Source organism: Hydra vulgaris, chromosome 12 (genome assembly GCF_038396675.1).
Source record: "Hydra vulgaris chromosome 12, alternate assembly HydraT2T_AEP".
NCBI classification, from domain to species: Eukaryota; Metazoa; Cnidaria; class Hydrozoa; order Anthoathecata; family Hydridae; genus Hydra; species Hydra vulgaris.
The window spans coordinates 17,474,121-17,497,960 of NC_088931.1; the positions used below are offsets into that span (position 1 = coordinate 17,474,121).

The 23,840-nt window shown below is 26.8% G+C and overlaps 1 protein-coding gene across 2 annotated transcripts in view; it reads left to right on the forward strand.

The window, feature by feature from the left end:
- Positions 1-2,496: 2,496 nt before the first annotated feature.
- The window catches only part of LOC100205236 (transmembrane 9 superfamily member 3), a 32,380-nt gene continuing 11,036 nt past the window's right edge, over positions 2,497-23,840 (forward strand). Inside the window, exons 1-5 of one of the 2 annotated variants that reach the window (XM_065812395.1) lie at positions 2,497-2,859; positions 7,557-7,752; positions 13,111-13,215; positions 13,332-13,349; positions 13,580-13,665. In XM_065812395.1, coding sequence (XP_065668467.1) covers positions 2,779-2,859; positions 7,557-7,752; positions 13,111-13,215; positions 13,332-13,349; positions 13,580-13,665 — 486 coding nt within the window. In that variant the 5' untranslated portion in view covers positions 2,497-2,778. Of the gene's footprint in view, positions 2,860-7,556; positions 7,753-7,794; positions 7,804-13,110; positions 13,216-13,331; positions 13,350-13,579; positions 13,666-23,840 lie in introns of those variants that run through there. The other variant, XM_065812396.1, reaches the window with a different exon arrangement.

Below are 23,840 nucleotides of genomic sequence, written 5' to 3' on the forward strand. Positions count from 1 at the left end.
TGGGCATCTTTTGGAAATACTCGAGTAGGGGGGTAGTGATTTGAGAATAGACCATGTTAGCATCGGGGTTTCATTAAAATTGTTTTTTAAACCCCAGACATAGTTTGATAGGGCGGTAGAATTTTTGTATTTAATATTGTTGAATGATTATTTGAGAATTTTACTATTATATCATATCCAAAACCTGAAGAACTGTTAAATAAGAGAACCGAAATTATATCAAAGTGCCGCCACGAAAATAAATTCTTATTAAAAAATTACAAAGCTCGCTACAAACCTGACTATCAACTATAAATAAAAATAACTATACTAATCTGCTCCATATATCTCTAGGCTAACTAATAAATTACTCACATACACAGCTTTTGTAATATATTTCATAATATTATGTATATTTTTATATCAATTTTAATTCTTATTTTCTTATTTTTATTTTATTATTTTTTAATACACAAATAATACACATTAACACATAAAAAATATTTTAAACAACATTAAACATATAACTATTTCACAATTATTAGCCAACTAAAAACAAATTAATAATATTATTAACCTAAATACTGATCAATTTCCGTCCCGTAACGATCTAAAATACTACAAATATAAACCGTAACGCCCACTAAACAAATCGTAGCAAAATTAAACTTTTACTACTTGCCTGATGATTGTGATAACACATGAAACTCAGAGTTGCAATATTAAATTATATTATAAACATTAGCATTTAGCTAATTCCTGGTACTGCGGGTAACAGTAACATATATACTATATAGCTCTAGTTTATCTACTGAGCACTCTTTCTAGTATACAATATTATACATGATAATATAAAGATATTTTCTTTATTGATATATATACACTTACGTGTATATATATATATATATATATATATATATATATATATATATATATATATATATATATATATATATATATATATATTTTTATGTTTCCATGGCAGTAAAATAAATTAATAAATTATTGTAAAAAAAACATAAAAGTAAAATGAAGTCTAGTCAAATTAAGTTAAAAGTATTTTTTTTAAACAAAATTTGTTTAAAAAAAATGACCACTCTAATCACTGTCATGGCACAGTGATTAGAGTTTTAGAACCATGTTCCCTGGTTCGCTGTAAGCTCAGCGTCATTCGTAAACACGGAGGCGCGAACTTTTTAGTTAAATGACCGTAAGGCTTTCATGGAGCACCTTCATACTATATTAAAAAAACAAAAGAAAGAATTATTAAAAAGTTGAATCCATTAAAAAAGTTTTTAATTTTATTTTATAAACTTTTGAAAAAATTATTGTAAAATTGAAATAGTCACTATTTAGCCGATTGGCCATGCGTAGGCTTTTTCCGTATTGGAGGCAGATCGTTTAAAATAATCTTATTATTAGAAAATATCTAAGATAAAGTTTACACTTTACAAGTTCGAAGGTGTTTTTTATGCCAGTAAACAATTAGTTCAAAACAAAAAAAAAACAAAAAAAAACTGGTAATAAGTTTTTTTTTTTTTTTTTTTTTTGTGGTAATAAGTTTTCTTTTTTTTTTTAAAAAAAAAAAGTTTTTGCTTTTACTTAAAAATAAAAATTTAAATTTAAGTTTTTCTTTTTAAAAATATTTTGATTTTAAGTTTCAAAATTAAAAAGTATATATTTAAAACTTTTTGTTTAGTTAAAAAAAAATTGAGGTAAATATCAATAATTTGATCTAAATTGATTTAAATTAATTTAATTATTTATCATCGTCTTTTATAAATAAAGTTTTTACCAATACTCAATTTTTTTACTCAAGAAAACCAATAGAAATGTTTTCTTATTGGTTTTCTTAAGTAGACTAGGAGCTTGGTTAGGTGGGCATAATCTTTTCTTTTTATGATCTAATGCACTTGCCTAACTTATCAAACCCTCTGCCGTGTAAGTGAAGCAGGTTTAAAAAAGCTGCTCAGCTATGTCATAAATTCCAAAAAATACATAATTAACATACAGCAGTACTTGAATTAATAATGTCAATATATATATATATATATATATATATATATATATATATATATATATATATATATATATATATATATATATATATATATTTAAACAACTTTAAAAAGTATTCTACACAATAGAGTGCTCAATGTTCTTAAAAGAACAGAGCAATTATATTAGTAGTAGAAAATCACTTAAAAAAAGTGATTTTCTACTACTAATATATGTATATATATATATATATATATATATATATATATATATATATATATATATATATATATATATATATATATATATATATATATAATTATTAAATAAAAAATTGAAAAATAATCAAAAACAAAAGTAGTTAATCAAAAAAGGCATTCACGTTGTTTACAGCCATATGATTTCACAGAAGCATTTGTAATGCTAGCCTAATTTTGCAACTTTTAAGTAAGCGAACGGAAAGCTGCATTTATTTTTCTAATTACTCTATAAAAATTTAAGCTGTGTAAAACGGCATCTAATCAAAGAAAGATCGCGTTGCGCAGCTTTATTATTAAAAATTGTGTAACTTGCATTAGATTTTTTAAACCCTGTTCCGTCTTAAAACCGCTGAAAAGTTTATTAGGCGCAGTGGGCGCGCAAAATACGTGGATAAGAAAGAGTCTAACCGAAGAAGAGTTACTCCACCATGGCTCTTTCAAACTTATACCTTTATTTTGCATTTAATTACTATCGTCGTTTATGTTATATGTGTTATGTTCGATCTCTTTAAATAACACAATCATAGTTTATTCTTGAAAAATGAGCAGATTTTTTGTTGTATGTTTTGGATTAATGATATATTTTTTCGCTCATGTTAAAGGCGACGAACATGATTACAAGGTACATGGTTTATCATATTCTTACACTTTAAAAAGTTTTAAAAATCTAATAAAGTTTAATAAAAATTATATAAAGTTTATTCAAAATTATATTTTTTATATTTAATTTTTATATAAGAAGTAAAAAAAAAAGAATTATTTTGTCGTTGTTAATTTAAACTTAAATCTTCTTATGTTTTTTAAAATTTAAGTATTCAAACTTGGGCTTATCAAAACTTACAATAGTGTCCCTAAATGAATCTAGCTTGTTAAGGTGAAATTTATCAAAGCTACCTCTTTTATTACGATTTACATTGTTAATCATTAGTCATTTTTTTGCTTCAAACTTAATTAAATCATTAGATTGTAGTTTATAATTCATATTTGATTTTAATGAATTGAAACCAAGTTCCTCTTTCAGTGCCAATGTTGATATATCTGGACAGAAACTGACTTTTGCTAATCAAAAAGGTCTTTTTTTTATATATATTACTGGTTTTTGGTCTCCATCTTAGAACCTGTTGCATGTAGCATTACTTTTATACTTTTCATTTTTTTTTTGTCTCCTCCAATCAAATACTTTTTGATTGGAGGAGACAAAAATGTCTTTGTCTAACTGTAAAGTATACTTTGAATAATTGTACATAGTATAGCTAATATTTTAACCATACTATGCCCAATTAATCAGAAAGTGACGAGTGTGATGAAACAGTGAGAAAATAGTGAACTGTTGGTGACAAATTAGAGTAGTCTTCAAAGAAATAAAATACTATCCTATATGTCTTGGTTTTGGGTTAAGTTCTGCCCTAAAAGTGATGTCTTCAATCCTAGGCAGAGTGTTAAATCTTGATGCAGGCATTAGTGAAGCAACTGACCACTACATCAATTACATTATCATTAATTTGAAAAAGACATCAGTTGAAAATGTTGTAAACCATTTGGCTTATGAATTGGTAACTAAAGAGGGAATCATTTTCCAACAGTATTTGGATACTATACTGTTGGAAATTGGCTCAGAATTACCTGCAGTTTTATAAAACGTCATAGCCAAGGAGATGGTTGGGATAATCTAATCGGAGATCAAATGGAATGCTGAAGGGATTAAAAAAAGGAACAACATTATGTTGTGATGCAAGTAGTATGGCAATGGGAGTTTCTATTAAATATGATAGTGTAATAATTGAGATGCAGCCTGACTTCAAAGTATTAATGGTGTCATGAATATTAGATGCTGTGGTGCATGGGATAAACCTAGCTGCTAAGTGGGACATAAAGAACCTATCACCTATCAATGTAATTCAATTGATCCAGCACCAATAAAATGGAAGCATGGAGTGCTAGATGTACCAGATACATGGTATCATATTGCTTGTGATGTGACTCACTACAAAGGGTCACCATATTTTATAATGATTGACTGTGGACCAAGTCAATTTACAGTTTGTAGAAAGATGCCTCACAAAGGTATCAAAGTCAATTGGATTCTGTATTTAGGGAGCATGGTCCACCACAAGAACTATTGATGAACAATACAGTGGTGTTCAGATTAAATGAATTTTCCAACATATGTGAGAAAGGGTGTGTAAAAAAGATAGATGTATATGTATAGATGTGCATATAGACCATTAGGAAATGAGATTGTGGAGCCTAACCATTGCACAGTATAATGAGCAGCTGTAAAGGCACATATATGTCCATTGCTAGCAGTTTTTTGGTACAATAGAACTCCAATGATGGGAATGCAAGGCGAGTCTAGACCTGCTTCTCAAAAAATAAGTACCCCTGGTGTCTGCCAATTCAAGTTTGGAAAACTGGTACTGTAACTAACATACTCACAAATGTAAATATTGAAATTGGCAATGTACCAAGACATGTGTAAGATATAAGAATTGCTCCTACCTCAAATTCTACAAACACTTCAAGTAAAATGATTATCAGTGAAGACACTCAGAGAATGGCAATGATGAAAGTGAATTAGAAGATTTAGGTATTTTTACTGCAAAGTAGGAAGAAATCAAAGTAATGGTTGCTGGCGCTGTGAAGGAAAATGATGGCAGAGAAATTGTCGATAATTTATTACCATTGATAAGAAATACATCAGAGAAGAGAGAAAGCCAACATATTTAAATGACTATGTTACTTGAGAACTTTAATTCTTGGAGTGATGTGATAATGGCTAATTTTTATTATAGTTTATTTTATATTTATTATTGTAATTAATTGATGTAATTTAGTCTTAAGCTATTTTTGTATATAATTATGCCCTCGAGAATTTTTGTTTATGTATAATAATGTTTATGTGTAATTTTATTATATTAATGCAAAATATTAATAATTTTTTTATTTTTTGATAATAGAATTAAAATTTTTAGGTAATAGAATTAAAATTTCATAATTTAGTTTACTAAAATGAAATTTTTGTTATGACAAGGTTTAAAAGTAGTTTATATCCTACAGTTTAAAATATAACAAAAAACTGTTTTATACTGATAAAAAAATTAGAAACAAAATTTTGGTAACATGAAAGTTTTTCTTAGTTACTCTTCTTTTAAAATAAAAGTGAATATTAATAAATATCAATCTGCCAAAATAATTATAATTTGAAATACAAAAAACTTTCTAATAAAATAAACAAAATACTAAAATGAGATCTACTTATAAATATGTCTTTACAAATGATAAATTGTAATCCTCAGCCAGGGACAAACCCAGAACAATTTTGGTAAAACTAAAAACTGAAATATAAACTTTTTCAGAAAGTTTTGTTTCTCTACATATTTTTTTCAACTTTAATAATAATAAAAATAACGATTACAATAAATAGTTTTATTAAGTTTTTTATTTTAAGATAAAGTTATTTTTAAACTTCAATGTTTTTATTTTTTTTAAAATCCTTAGTAAATGTAACTTATTTAATGTATGTTAAAAAAAACGGAATTGCTAATATTTAAGTTAAAATAAAAATGAAAATAATAGTTAATATGCTTATTAAACGCCTATGTTTTTGTATTTTAATAGTTATTCTTTATATAATATTATATATAGACAATAACTATTCGACTACAAGATGAACATGTAAGCGTTTAATAAGCGTTATTAATTTTTTAGTGTGATTTAATTATTTTAGTTGTGTAAATACTGTTTTTGTAATTATTTTGTAGATTAAAAATTGTTTGAAGTATTTTAAACATTTAATAACTGCTAAAATAAAAACTACTAAAACAAAGTTATCTAATGTTTAAAATACTTTAAACAGTTTTCAATAAATATTTACAATAAGTCTAGTATTTGCAACTTAGAGGTTTATTATAATATTAAATAAAATAGTTTTTCTTAGCGTTCACTGCTAATTAATATATTCAAAGAAATGTCTATTACAACAAGATACTATTTAAACCAGCTACTTATCTTCGGGTAATAAAGAAATAAAGAAAGTATAATAAAGAAATGTAGAAGGTATAATAAAGAAATAAAGAAGGTGAACACAAACAATGTAATATTTAAAAATCATAGTCGCAGCACCAGTTTTAACTGAAAGAGTAATTTTTTTTTATTGAAACAGCAATGCATAGATTTTATTGCTTGTTTGCTGTAGACTTCTAAAGTTTTATTCTTATCTCAATAAATTGTTTTGTGTGAAAAAAAATGATCTGATTTTATTTAAAAAAAATTTTTTATGATAATTCTCTATTTCTAAAGATACTCTTGCATATGCATATGTATAATGCATAGATTTTATTGGTTTTGTTTTATTGGAATCATTATTACCTTATTTCTTATTGCAAGCATAAGGTAATAATGATTCTAAAAACTTGAAAGGTTGATTGGAGTTCCAAAATGCTAAAAAAAAATCGAGCATGCTTAGTTGCTTGTGAGATTTCCTGCAGATTCCTCTCCATGTAGTTGGAGCTGAATGCAGTAAGCTGTGTATGAATTAAATATGTTAGGCCAAATTTATATTCTATTATTCTTTTACCTAACTCGTCAAATTAGACAGTTCTTATTTTTATCAACAATAGATGTTTTGACTTTTACTGCTGAGAAGTCAAAAAAGGTAGGAGCTATTTTTTTCCCCTTATCTTTTCTTTGAAATGCTCTTAAACATGTTTCACAAGTATCTTTTGTTATACTTACGTTGTTTATATAAAAGTTTGATTGACCTTTTATGACAAAAATGTTTTACATGGAAAATAGCAATAATGGCGTGAAAACTTTATTGATACAATTAGCCAACAGTTAAGTGGTAATTTTCATGTTCTCTCTCAAAATTCCAACTTTGTTGTTACAAGTTTAATGTAAATATAAATTTTTAAACATATGCATGCTCATTTCCTTGAATTTTATCTAATTAAAAATTCAGACATTAAAACTAAATGTTGAACTAAATATGAGTTAAACAATTTATAAAATATGAATTACACAATTAAAATGAATTACACAATTATCTAACTAAATATGAATTAAACAATTGTAATTAGAAAATTAATAGTAAGGCAGGTCTAATTAAAATAATTAAACTGTAAATGAACTAAGAAAAATAAATATCAGTCTTCTTATAGATATTTTGGTACATAATATCATATAACTTATTAATTGCAGCATGATCAACTTAACTCATTTTTAATTAAATCTTTTTTTTTTAAGCAGTATCCCAGTGCTGGGATTTTTTTAATCTGATTATAATTTATTATCTGATTAAAATATATTTGTTGTTTTTAGTATGAAGATGATGAAGAAGTAATTGTCTGGATGAATACAATTGGGCCCTATCATAATAGACAAGAAACATATGAGTATTATTCTCTCCCATTTTGTAAGGGAACTAAAACAACTATTAGTCACTATCATGAAACACTTGGAGAAGCATTGCAAGGAGTTGAGCTTGAATTTAGTGGACTTGATGTAAAATTTAAAAGTATGTTTGTTTTCTTGAATTCAACTTTAAAATATGTTGTAAAATTTAAAATTTCTCAAGATGATTTATTTTTGTTTCTCTTTTTTTTGTATGTTTGACAAAAATACTGAAGACAATGATTTTTTTGAATAATAACTACTGCAATCTTTGTGCTTTAGTTATTTTTTTAACTAAAATATATTTCTGTATATTTATTCAGAAATTTAGTTAAATTAAAAAAATAACATGATTTTTAGTATATTTCTGGTATTTATTCAAAAATTTTAGTATATTTCTGGTATTTATTCTAAATCTGTGTACTAAAAATAGCATGCTAGGTTTGCAAATACAAGCCTTCCCAGGAAACACGTGTGGTTTTTCGTCTTGTATGTCCATGCATGAGTATTTTATTTTAGACGACTTAGTCATGGCCATTTGCAAGTTTTATTATATGTGTTGCTGAAAAAAGTTTCAAAAACAACGAAATCAAAACTAACAAAATAGGAAATTAAAATAAACTTAAATAGAAAATAATAATAATGATAATAATAATAATTTAAATAATTTGTTTTTGTTTTTGTTTCTAGTGATTATTTTAGCAACAAAATTCCATAAGTCAAAGCAAAGAAAAAACAGTTTCAAACATTAAAATGAATGATTATCCTATATTTTATTTGTTTTTTTTTTAAAGAGAAAAGTGAAAATATAAATTGTCATATCTTTGTAAAATATATTTGTATAACTTTAATGTAAAAAGTATATATTGTCCCTATAAGAAAATGTTTATGTAATGCACACTTATATGTAACTTTTTGTATAAGTAAATTTATTTGACCCTAAGTATACGCATGTTTAGCTCATTTAGATAAGGCGTACTTATCTAATACACAGAATAATACTTTTAAAAATATTAACACTTCATACACGGAATATCAGTGGTTCGATTCCCACTACTATCCACATTTTTTTTTTTTTTTTTTTTTTTCTTTTAAACACCGTTGGTCATGTGTTCACTTTGTAACCGTTTATCTTTTCTTATTTGTATATAAAAAATCTTTGTTTATGTTTCTGAATGATACACATCTCATCACATTCAGATTTCTTATACCATTTATTAAGTGGTATAGAAAATCTGAATGGCCTAATTGAAGCTTTAAAACTATGTATATATGTGTGTGCTTAGAAAATACACTGCGCACACACATATATACATATATAGTTTTTAAGTCTACACATAGCCTTAATTGTTTCATATTACCTTTCTTTTCCTGTACGTTTTTTATCCCAAATATTTTAACGGAGACACTTTTCTTTTTAACATTCGGCTTTACGTGTGTAAAAAATCAACTTTTTTAAATTACTGCAATAATATTAATTACCGCAAAATGAGTTAAATGTTATTTAACGGCTTTTTTATTATAACTATAAGGGAATGCTTATTTATTTGTTTTTTTAATATTAAATTATTAAATTTAATATTACATTTTTTTAAAAGTTTGATATTAATAAATTTTTTTCTTTTCTCAACATTTGCATAAAAGAATTAAAATATGTTAAATTTTTGAATTTTTAAAATGATTATTTCTTAAATTTCTAATTGCGGCTTTGAAACTACTAAAAATTAGCGAGTAACAAATAAAAAAATTACGTTAATTTATTTACTTTATTTATTAAAAGTTTATTAGTTTATTATTTTCTTATTAAAGTTATATCGCTGTATATATTATTTATCAAAAAAAAATCGCTGCAATTTAACTTGCGTTATTAAAAAAAAAGTTTATTTAAATTACCTTTTATGCAAATTTTTGATGCAGCCATTTATTTAAAATTTAATTGTGAGTGAAAAAAAATGTTTAGGAAAGAAAACTGAAAAAATAATTGCGATAAAAATGAGCTAATTTTTTTAAAGATCAAATAAAATTTCAATATTGAATATTATTTAGTAATATTTTTAAATGAATTTGGCAATTAAGTTAAACCCAAGCATTAACTTTAATGTTGATAAACTTAAATACATTTTTTAAATCAAAATAAAGTTATATTTTTTTTTATTAGAAAAATTATATACTTTTATTAAATTAGTTTTAAATTAAACCATATATTTTTTTATCAGAATTAAATTATGTTATGATCTTTGCTTAGACCTTAAAAAAATCAATCATTACAATAAAATAAAAACAAAATAGAAATAAACTTTTAATTTTATTTGAGTTTTTTTCATTAGTAGCCTATATCTTACATAATTGTCATTCAAACTTTTGTAATAAATATTTTTACCTAAACATCATTCAAAAATTAATGTGACTTTTTTTAAAATTAATTACTTTTTTTATATTACCGCTTATTGAATAAATTAAAAGTTAAAAAATGATAAAAAGTCGCTTAACCGAAATCACTTACTGCTTATGTAAAATCACTCAAGGCGTACATAAATCACTCTATAAAACACTTTAAAACGAGGCCTGATATATATATATATATATATATATATATATATATATATATATATATATATATATATATATATATATATATATTGATTTATATTTTTGACAACTTAACCACAACTGTTTAGATGTTTTGATGATTCAGAAATACCTGAAAAGTAACTCGAAGCTAAATTTAATTAGAAAGAAAATAAAGTTAAAAAAAAGTACTAAAGAAAAAAGGAAACAAATCCTTTCGAAAAAGAAAAAGTATAAATTACTGTGGCACAGAAGTGTTAAGTGCCACAGATGTGATTGTACAGGGAGCATTTTGAAAGTTTAACATTGATACTTAATATCACATATCTTGACACATAATGTCAATTATTAGACATGTAACAATTTATTGTGCACTTACCATATTCGGGCACAATAATGTTTGAAAAAGTACAACAATTTCTGTGTACTTAGCTCAATTTGACCAAATGTTGTACTTAACACTTCTGTGCATAACGCTGGGTCAAATCATTATATTTCAACCAATTTAAAGAAAACTTTGTGGGGCACCATCTCTGATTTTCCTGACTTTTACATATTGTTATGTGCATTATGTAGATAGGTTAAATTTGAAATTTCAGACTTCCAAGTACAACAGTTCAGAAAATATAGCCTTAGAAACATGACACAGTGGCCCCCCTCGATTTACAAATGGTCAAAACAGACTACTTTAGAGCTGTATAACTTTATATACAGGGGGGAGGGGGTTTAAGGTGGCATCAATCAAAGGGGGAAGAGGGGCAATCAACTTACAAAGATGCAAGCATTCATTTTCTAGCATGAAACATACATGATTAATTTTCTAATGAATATACAGTTTAGGCCATTAGATCTATATTGCATTTTGTTATGCTTTTTTGCATAAGATTCAAATTTTGATAGTGACTATCAAAAATGTGTGCCAGATTTTCCAGCAAATATACAATGTAATGGTTTTAAAAGTGAATTTACAAAAGTTAATTATATTACTAAAAGTTAGTTGCCCCTTTCCCCTTTGATTGATGCCACCTCAAACCCCCTCCCCCTCAACTTAGTGAGGGGGGGGAGGGTCCAGACCATATACAGACCACTGATTACCTATAATAAAATAGAATTTAAAGAAATAATGGTTTTATTATCTAAATATCTAAATTAATTTAGAGACCTTTATTTGAACCATAATAAAGGTCTCTAAAAAGTTACTGCCCCCTTTATTTGTGTCCCTATCTACTATAACACCAGATCAAGAAGAGGACAACCAACCATACCTTTCTTTTTATTAAGAAATGACTTCTAATTAGTTGCACCCTTCACATAGCCAGTTGGCAGATTAGAGAGGCACTGGTTTCTAATAACACATTCAACCGTTAATGATTAAAAAATAGGGTTACTTAAAAATGCTGGCATTTTTAATGTGGATTCGACAAGTTTATAATGTTTGCATTTTCAGATAGTTGGGTCTAATGGTCTTATATGCTGTTAATCTTAGATCAAAACAAAGTGTTAGAAAAATTTACAAACATCTCAAAATGGCTGAAAAATGGACTGTTTAGGCGAATGGACATTTTGCTTTTAGATATATTTAAGTTCTAAACTGCAACTAATCTAACAAATCGTAGCAAAATTAAACTTTTACTACTTGCCTGATGATTGTGGTAACATATGAAACTCAGAGTTGCAATATTAAATTATATTATAAACATTAGCATTTAGCTAATTTCTGGTACTGCGGGTAACAGTAACATATATATATATATATATAACTATTAATATAATTTTAACCAATACAATGAAAAATGTATGTCAAACAAAATCTCAACTTCAAAAAAATTTTTTTTGTATATTTCTTTAAAGGTTTGTAAGAAATTAGTACAAAATATATATTTAACACTAGTGTTAAATATATATTTTGTACTAATTTCTTTAATATGTTTGTAAGAAATTAGTACAAAATATATATTTAACACTAGTGTTAAATATATATTTTGTACTAATTTCTTACAAACCTTTAAAGAAATATAAAAAAAATTTTTTTGAAGTTGAGATTTTGTTTGACATACATTTTTCATTGTATATATATATATATATATATATATATATATATATATATATATATATATATATATATATATATATATATATATATATATATATATATATATATATATAATCTTTAAAAGTCATTTTCTTGTTATACGTTAAAATATGGGTAGAATTCAATAAATACGGCTGCGTATAAACTTTTAAAAAAATAAAATATATATATATATTTTAAAAAAAGTTTATACCCAGCCGTATTTATTGAATTCTACCCATATATATATATATATATATATATATATATATATATATATATATATATATATATATATATATATATATATATATATATATATATATATATATATATATATATATATATATATATATATATAGAGAGAGAGAAAGAGAGAGAGAGAGAGAGAGACAGAGAGTCTCTCTCTCTCTCTCTTTATATATATATATATATATATATATATATATATATATATATATATATATATATATATATATATATATATATATATATATATATATATATATATATATATATAAAGAGAGAGAGAGAGAGACTCTCTGTCTCTCTCTCTCTCTCTCTATATATATATATATATATATATATATATATATATATATATATATATATATATATATATATATATATATATATATATATATATATATATATATATATATATATATATATATATATATATATATATAAGAGAGAGAGAAAAAGATATATATATATATATATATATGTATATACACATATATATATATACACACACACACATATATATATATATATATATATATATATATATATATATATATATATATAAATATATGTACATACATACATGTTAAATTATAGATGATGTTATGCTTTCAAAGTTTTGCAGTGTAAAACTTAGTGAATCAGACTATCGTGCTTTTGAATATGCACTTCGCAACCGCTATTGGTATCAAATGTACATAGGTAAGTTTTTTAGATAAACATAATGTCAATTTTTTGAGATAATTCAAGTTAAATGTTAACTTTAATGATAAGTAGTAACAAGTTTGTTGTATAAATTAAGAACTTTTTTTTTCTAGACGATTTACCAGTATGGGGTATGTTTATTTTAAAGTACTTTATTTGTTTTTAAAACATTTTACGTTATTTAATTAAGTTAATTATGTAACTTAAACGTTGAAATGTTAATTAAGTAACTTAAATGTAATAAGTTTTGATTATTTTCATTAAACATCGAGATGTTTGGATTTTCATAGCATAAAAAAGGATTTTCATAGCATAAATATAAAGAAAAATAATTTTTTTGTGTTTTTATTTTATATTTAAGGTATCTTGGGAGAAACTGGAGAAAATCCTGAAGAACTTTTCATTTGGACTCATAAAAAGTTTGATTTTGGTTACAACAAAAATCAAGTAACGTATTTATCACTTGAATGTAGGGCTTCCAGTCAGAACTTTTTTTTAAAAGTTGAACATGTTCGAACTATTACTTAAAAAAGTTCAAGCTATTTCAAACTTTATTTTAGTTATGTTTAAACACAGTAATACCAAGTATGTGTAAAAGTAATTATTTGTTTATCATCATTATTTATTACAAAAGTAAATAATATCAATGAGTACTCTTCATAGTTTGCTTTAAAAAAATTAGTTTATCTAAAGTTTCTTCATTTAAAGAACTTCTTATTTTAGTAGCAAAAAGTCCAAGATTAAAAAAAAACTATCAGCTTCAATGGGTGTAGAAGGAATTGTTTGAAGAGCTTTGAAAAGTAAATCCAAATACTGGGTGCTTAGCTTTGCTAGCTTCAAAAACAGCCATTTTCTTTTGAACAAGGTTTATTCCAATTTCCTGATGGTCAAGTTTCATTTCAGTGTTCATTGCTTTGTAAAAAGTTTGAGTTGTTGAGCTAAATTCAATTCATTTTTGATACTTTTTACCTTATCAGTTATACTATCAATATTTTCCTTTTCATCATCAGAGCTATTGCCAGATGACTGAAATAATTGCTGAATGAGATTAGCAGCAAGATTAGTAATTGTCTTTTTTTAATTTTGTTGCCAAATTGGTCATCTTTATTTAATATGTTTGAATTTGACGAGTACTCCATGAAATGTGTTAAATAAATGTTTCTTCTTTCAATTATTCTATATTTAAATATCTGTTTAACAAGTTGACTAGGTATATAAGCTTCGCGAAATTTTTTTCTTGTAATTCAATCACAATTTCAGAATACAAAAGAACAGCATCTCCTTTTGAAAGAGTATTAATGGCCAATTTTAGTGATTTTAAAGCAACACAAAGTTCATTTATGACATCAAAAGGGTCAGATTTACCTATAGGCTGGATAAACTATAGCCTAGGGCAGCAAATTTTTTGGGGTGGCTAATTTCTGTAAACATTTTTAAATTTTAGTTTAAAAGTTGTTTTGATTAACTTTTAGTTTATGTTTTTAACAAATTGTGATTTTTCTAAGTCTTGGAATTTGTTTTGTTGTTATTTTTTAAGAGAATATTTACTCTTTTCACTTGTTTATTTTATGTCTATTAATCATTATATTATAATTGTTTTAATAAAAATACAAAGTTAAGAAAGTAGCGCGTATTCTTTTCTTGACCTAATACACTTATTTTTACATGTAGGGGCGGCAAATTTTTCATAGCCTATGGGTGGCAAAATTGTAAATCCGCCTCTGGACATCAAGCTCATTTTTAGTTAAAGGAAAATCATTATTCATACCAATCAGAGCTATTTTTACTTTTGTTTGCACCTCTAAAAAATGTTTAAGCATATCAATAGTACTGCTCCATCTTGTCCTTGAATCACAAATCAAAGTTTTTTTTCTTCCGAACTTTTTAATTATATTTGGTTGAAGTTCATCATCATTGCTCACTGGTGATCTACGAAATTTTTTAATCAATTTTTTATTTTTGCCATAGTTTCTTGATATTCAAGTTTCAATAATAGAATTGAATCTTCACTAACTGCATGAACAGTTTAAATATCATCACCAACTTCAGGCCCATCTTCATCATCACTGTAACCTTGATAATAATCTACAGCTTCCATATCACCATTAATAAGGTTATTATCAGAACCATGTGCATCAACTTTGTTTTTTGTAGAGCACATCAATCACACTTAGATGAATAGCCTGATTGTAGCAAATTTGATCTTCAGGTTAAATCAAATGAATTAAGCTTATCACTGACCAATTTACTGGCTTTTGTTGCTGGCATTGTACCTTGTATTATTAAAATTTCAAGCAATCAAAATCCTTCAATATGATGATTACTAAAGTATACTCATCAAAGAAAGACTAAATTTACGTTCATCTTCAAGTTTTATTTTCAAAGAATTATAACTTGTTTCTTGACTAGCCTGAAGTATTTAATGAAAAGATTGCGAACGGTTTGAGGACTTTGAGGGATTTAGTATCCCTGGGCATGAAATGCTGATTGCCAAGTTTTACTTTTAGCATTAGTGTGAAAGCTAATTCCATCAATAGCTGATAGTCGACTTAAAATTTCAAACCTTGGAAAAACTTTCAATTCGCGGCATTTCGGCAGTAGGAATGTTTGCGTCAGCCACGGGCGCAGAATTATTGCATTTAAGAATTTCAATTTTGTGTTTTGTTTTCAAATGCCTTATAATAGCTGCTGTTATTGAGCCAGGTGTTTTGAAAATAGTTTTACAGAGTTTACACTTTGAACTCTGTAATTCTTCGGAAAATTTAAAATAGCCCCATGCCTCAGATCTCTAGTTCTGCTTACATCTTTAAACTTATCCATATTTTTTATTTCATATAACTAAAACTTTTATTAGCTTGTCAAAGCTTTGTTTTTTTTAATTCAGTATTTAACAATCTATTTTATGGGTATAACCATGGGATTTTTTTTATGGGATTTTAATTAAAAATGTGTAACATGCGTAATTATTTTAATTTTAAAACTTTAAAGTAACGTTCGAAATCACTTGTTTACATATTCCATTTGTGACTTAAAATTTAAGTGTTGCTTTTGAAAAAAAAGTATTGTACAACAAAAATTAAGAGTAACAAAAACTGTCTAAAAAAGTTACAGTTTAAAAAAGATTTTGGTTTAACTGTTAAAAAATTATAATAAAGAACCTAATTTTGATATATATACATGTTCAAACTTTTAAAGAAAAAAAGTTCGAGCTTGAACGTGTTCAAACTGGAAACCCTACTTAAATGTAGCATAATACATTAAATATATGAAAAGGGGTCATCCTTAAATTATGTCAAGCAATTTTTGACAGTTTTGGGCCCCTCACTTCCCCCTTTCCTAGTTACAAATTGTGATGTTTTACTGACCCCATCCCTTAAAATTATGCAAAAATTTGTACCCCTGCTGGCACAGTGAAGTGTACATACACTGACTGAGGGTTTAGGTTTGGCAGGCATTCTTTTAATTAAAAGAAAAGTTTCAATATTTATTTAAATATGGTTTAATTATAGGGTTTATGAGTTAATATAAAGTTTTTTTTTTAAATATTTAATTAAATTAGACTGAATTCTTAGGTGAAATTATCAAAATAATTAATAATAATTTATGTTTAAACAAGCGCATACAAATAAGAGAAAATTGTTCGTCTGTGCATACAAATAAAAGAAAATTATTTATGCACACAAATAAACCCTACGTTTGGCATTATTTGTATGTGCATTATATATGCATTATTTTTAGGCAGCCTACCTATTATCTTTTGCACTCCTATAGTTCCATATAAAGTAGTACAAATTAATGACTAAATAGACAAATAACCTCTGCAGAAATTGAATTTTTGATAAATATACAATTTTAATAACTTCAATAGCATTAAGTTAGCGTAGTGTTGCGGACATATCAATGCGAATGCAGAGATGCAGGGTTCAATTTGTGGTCTAGGTATTAAAATTATAATATTTTATGTTAATGCGTATTAACAGCTATTTTTGTTAAATTATTATTTTTGTTTAATAATTATTGATCTTAATTCAGATCTCTTCTGTTACAGCTTTCTTTTTTTTTTTGAGATTTCTAAGGCCAAGAGGGGTTGACTACAGTTGAGGAGGCTACTTTATTGTAGTCACAACCCTCTCTCAGCTCTTTAACTCTGAAACAAAAGACCTTGGTGATCAAGACTGCTGTGCAAAGAAACAAGTTTAACGCAGTACTACCAAGGAAATGGTGGGGATTGAACATGGTATGGCTTGCAGTAACTTTCGAATTTCAACTTTAACAAAATTCAGTTATTTACTGCAAACAGCTATCACAATTTGTTGATATTCCTATTTTAATGAATGGCAACCCTCTCATTGAGTCCTCTTCATGTCTTCTTGGATTATCATTCACTACTGACCTCTCATGGAAACTATATATACAATCAATTGCAAATTTATTATCTGCTGAGATTACTACTCTTTATTATGCTCGCCATTATCTTACTCCTGACTTTACAATTCTCTACCTCTGCAAATCTCTTATTTGTTCCTGTATGAAATACTGTTGTCATGTTTGGACTGGTTATTTAGATGCTTTTTCTCATCCAGACAAGGATGCGTAGTTGGACCTGCTTTATCTGCTAAACTTGAGCCACTCTCCAATTGTTATAAGTTTGCATCTCTTTCTCTTTTTTACAAATGCATTGTTAAACAAACTATCATCTCTAGTTCCATCAATCAAAGCTCATTCAACTTGTTTCTCCACGCAGCGGCTTTGTTTGTCGAGGTTCGTGTTTCGGAGTTATAGAGTTGAGAGAGGGTTGTAACCACAAAAAGTAGCCTCCTCGACTGTAGTGGCCCTCTCAGTCTTGGGGAAGTAAATAATTAAAAAAACAAAAGAAAAACTATCATCTTTAGTTCCATCAATCAAAGCTCATTCTAGCTTGACTTGTTATTCCAAAGTTGCATCCTTTTACTGTATATTTCCCATCATGCTCTAAATATAATTGAAGCCTTGACATTGATTAATCGTTTTACAATAAACAAAATCATTCACAAAACTCTTAAAAAAAGAAAACTTACATCACATTGAATAACAAGTTAACCAATTTTTGCGAGTTAAAGCACAAATAGTTAAGGCATGTAAGGAAAATTTAACCCTTTTCAGAAACGGCCCATGATATTATTACAAGGGATGAGTTGTGGTTTTGTTTAAGACAAGTTAGACACAAGTTGACTAACACTAGTTGGGTGATGGTGATGTGAAAGTTCAAGAATTATTGTAAAATGCAACAGATTTGAGCCAAAAAACATGTTCTATATCTTTTTCAAAACAACAGGTGTTGTTTATTGGGTTTATGTTGAAAAGGGAGGCACCATTACTAGTCAATATATAAGAAATTGTTTTAAAACCTCTCATGTGCAAAATAAATAAGTAAAGACCTAAAACAACCAGTCAAAATTTTAAATTTCTCCATGATACAGGCTTGGTCAGGAAGCGGGAGCAATCGCTCTTGATTACTGACCACGGAAATAATATTTAGTTGCGAAAAACTGGCCAGGTTTTATAGTCGTTTTGAGAACATTTAAGTTTATGTATGTGTCCGTAAAACAAAAAATACTTGTTTTATGGACATACATGGAAACATACATAAAGTTTTTAAACTTGAATATTCTCAAAACATCTTGGTGCGGAAGAATAAAAAGAATATTTGTGAACACTAAAAACCCACCAAATCTACCAACTAATTCTATTGGTTCAAAAAATACGCTGATTAAGCAAAATAAAGTTCTAGAGTTTTCTGTTAAATTGTTTTAAAAATTGTATCATTCTAAATTTGTTAAGTTTTGAGATTTCTAGAATAAATTGTTTCAAGAATATACTATCAAACAAACTATTACTTTAATACTATGGCTCATTCTCGGAGCCACATCTGCAAAGCTGTAAATCTTTTAAACTAATAATATTTGTTTACAAAAATAAATGTTGTAAATATATATTTTTTAAATTGTCAAAATTTTGAAAGTTTATTATATGTTATTGATTTTATTAGTATATTCTTATTTTTACTTTAAAAAGTATGCATTTTTTATGTAAATGTAATTTTGCGTATCTGTTTTTTATTCTAATGTAATCTTTTAAAGCAATTTTTATGATTTATTTTGTAAACAAAAAGACTATTAACAATAATTGCGTTTTTAATGAAATTGTTAATAATCATCAAAGTTAATGAAACTAATTATGAAATAAACATACAAGAAGTTTCTGGCTACTAAACACAAACATGCATACAAAGTAACTCGCAGATGAACAAGCACTGCACCTGAGGTCACAAAAAACAGAACACAAAGATATATATATATATATATATATATTAGAGTGGTTCAAAAAACAACTTTTTTAAAAATATTCTGCTGCACTTAACTAAATGTGTTCTATATAATACAAAAACACGAGGTTTAAAATTTTTATGAATAAAAATATTTTTAGGGGTGCCTCAAGACCCTTAAAAATTTGACAGATCCCTAATATTTTGAAAAAAAGTTTTTCTAAAGAATGTCAACCTGGTACTTAAAAGAAGCGAAATTATATAAAAACTTCAAAAATAATAATCAATTTACATAAAAAACATGTTAAAAAAAATTATTTAAAAAAAATGTAAAAATATTGGCTTTTTTTACTTTCATCTTAAAAACAATAGTTTTTAGGCGATTATAACTGAAAAAAATAATATATATTTAAAAAGTTATTAGATGTAAAAAAAAGTAAATATAATGATTGTACGAAATCTGTTTGACGAGTGAACAGTATGATGTTAGTGGTATGCAATCTTTATTTGTGTAAATGTATGATACAGTTTTATTGTTTCTTTAGATTATTGTAATTAGATTAGTTTTATTGTAATAATTGTAAGTTAATTGATATAATGGAAAAAATTTTCCGATCTCATCCCTGGTAAAAAACGTGAAATTAAACCTTCTAAATCTCCAGTGTCCTTCAATCAAAAGTAAGGATATTGCAACAAAACTAGGCATTTCACCAGCTTCTTTCATTAGAATTAAACAAAGACTTGAATTTGATGATGATATTCTGAGTTCGAATAGGAAAAACTGTAAGCGAATGAGGGAGAGGGCGGCTCGTGATGATCGTCAACTCATATCTTTATGTAAGATGAGTCGCAAATCATCCTCTGCCAAGCTGACAAGGCAATGGCAACTCTATGATGTCAACGTCAGTAGTAGAACAACAAGGAGGAGGCTTGTGAAATAAGGATAATTGGCCTACAGACCAACTGTAAAGCCTTTTCTGAACAATGCCATGAAGAAGAAACGCATTGAATGTGCTTTGAAGTATCGTGATTGGACAGCTGAAGATTGGTCTAGGTTAAGTATTAAGTTTTTAAATTTCCTGATGTATTTTATTACTCTTATTGTACTTTTTACCAATTTATCTACATGTACATGAATTAAGTATGAATATTTATTGGTTTGGGTTAAATAAAAACTGAATAGCAAAATGGTTAAATAAATTTTTTGTTTTGTTTGTTAAGGTTTGCTTTTCAGACGAGTTGTCAATCGAAACCATGCTGGAAAAAGTGCCCTTTGTTCGTAGACGTTGCACTGAACGTGATTTACCGGCTTGTACAGTTTCAAAGTGAAAGATGCTGACAAAGTTATGGTGTGGAGTTGCATATCCGCGTTTGGTACAGGGCGGCTTCATATTGTCGAAGGTACTATGAGACAAGATCAATACAGAAACATCATCCAAGATCGACTTTATCCACAATGAGGGAATGGTTTGGACAAGGGAGAGGAATATTTATGCAGGATGGCGCTCCATGCTATACTGCAAAATCAGTGATGGCGTTTCTTCATGCTCTTGGCATAGTTGTTTTGGACTGGTTGGGGAACAATCCCGACCTCAACCCAATAGAGGGATTGTAAAACAAACTAAAGCGTGAAGTTTTAAAGATGCCCTCCTCTTACAAATGTGATCTGATAGAACGTTTGATACGAGTATGGCACCATGACGAACGTCTCAAACAACTTGCTGCCGAATTTATTCGAGGTATACCTAGATGCGTTGCTCAGGTCATCAAGAACAAAGGGGATCAACTTAATATTAAAGACTGTTTGATGATAAACACTTATCATATACTAACAATTATCATATATGTAGTATATGTATGTATGTATGTATATATATATATTTATATATATATATATATATATATATATATATATATATATATATATATATATAACTCTTAACTGGTTGTCAGAAAGTTTTTTCATATTTTGTTGACAAAAAGTAAAAATTAAAATGCAAGACCGGAATTTTTTTTTTATTAATTGATAGACTGCCTGCTTTAACCAAACCCTCAGTCGATGTAGCAGCACTCCCTTGCGAGTCAGGCTAAAAGATAGTAGATGTAGCAGCACTCAGTTGCAAGTCAGGCTATTTGTTATTCGATATAGCAGCATTCCGTTGCAAGTTAAGCTATTTGTCAGACAATATAGCAGCACTCCGTCTCGAGTCAGGCTATAAGATAGTCGATGTAGCAACACTCCGCGTATGATTTACAGTAAAAAAAATAAAAATAAAAACATTTTATTAAAAAAAATAAAAATAAAAACATTTTATTAAAAAAAATTAAAATAAAAACATTATTTATATTGTTAAAAACATTCAGAATGTTTTAAAAGCATTCAGAATGTTTTTGAAAACATTCTGGTCAATTCAATTTGCGTTTTTTGCGGTTTTTTTAAAAAACGATTAATTTGTAATTAAATTAATGGTTTTTACTTTCTGACAAATGTTGGACGAAAGTCAAAGGTATTTAAAAGTAATTAAAAGTGACGTATTTGTCGGCATAAGAATCATTTTTTTCCTTCCGTACTCCCAAATGCAACAAACTATATATATATATATATATATATATATATATATATATATATATATATATATATATATATATATATAAATATATATATATATATATGTATATATATATATATATATATATATATATATATATATATATACACATATATATATATTATATATATATATATATATATATCCATAACTACAAATAATCTATAATCCAAACTACAAATGAACAGCCACCCAGGAGTCTACCTTATTAAATGTCATTGTAGCAAAAAGTATATAGGTGAAACAAAAATGCAAATAAAAATATGCATGCAACAAAACAAAAACAGTACAATAGGAAATAAAACAGAACGATCTGTATTAGCCACACACATGAGACATTGTGCACAACAAATTAACTGGGACAGTTGCTGAACTCTTAAAGTTGATACTAAAAAGTTTGATAGGAAAGTTCGTGAGGCACTTGAAATACAGTACCACCAATGTACCCCTCAACAAAATGGTATCAATTTAGATGAGGGACAATATGTGTCAACAAAATTTTTGGGGCACTTACGTCAGAAAAAGATGAAACCATCCAATTGACATAAAATAGATATAAACAAAAACAAAACAAAAAACTTTTAAACTGAAGACGCTGGTCACAACAATCCACAGTGGGCCAGGTATATGGGACATGGTGGACAAAACCTAATTATTATCCAATTGCTCCCCAAACCCATTTAGATATATAAATAATCATTATATATGAAATAATATTTATTTTTATCAAGAATATTTTAATTTTTAATAACAAAATTACATTTAATAGGCTTAGTAAAAAATTTTTTTTTAAATCAACCTTTTTTTCAAAAATCAAACAACAAATTTTGTTTAGCTACAAGGAATAGGAAGAAGGTGGAGCTGATTGCCTCAACAAAGCCAGAGCTTTACTGGGGATTTTTAAACTCTTACCATTTTTTTATGACCTTTTCCTAATGATGTTATGACAGGATCACTAGATACAAGTAGTCTGTTAACCAGGTCGCGATTTATGTCTATTCTAGAAGTCTTTCTACTGAAATCTTCCCTAAACTTTTTAAAATTCTTGTTGCGGGACTCTTGGGCCTCCTCTGACATCAGTCCAATAGGCAAGTACTGTCTAACAATTATGGCATGGCCATGAACTAAAATTTTGTGTACTGATTGTGACATGTAATACCAGGAATACTTAGATATGTAAAGTTTAAGAGCAGTAATATAAAACTCTTTAAACTTGACAGTATCAATTTCAAATTCTGATGATAAAGTGACTAGAATGATGTAAAAATAAAATAAAAGAGTTTCATCTGCTTTCAAAATTTTGGCAGTTGATTGATAGTCTGCAAAGGCTCGTCGGGTGGTCATCATTACTGGTACTTACAAATTGCATGTATGATAGTTAACCTGATGATTTATATACAAGTATTTATGTAATTTCACTTACCAGATCCTCCACTTTTTGGGAAATCCACAACCAGTCCCATTTGGTTCATAAATTCTGTCTGGATACGTTTCTTCACTTGCTTAACATTTTCCTTATCTTCAATAGCTCTTGACTGCCACTTTTGAGTTTCCAGCTTATATCTAATATGCAATACCATCTCAAAAAACCTAATCCAGGAATGCAGGCTATTTCATATAAGACCATATTTCAGTTCTAAATTACTAGCATTGTCCAATTTCAGCACCATTTCTAAGTTATTCATGTTTTTTGGAGACACACCACAAAC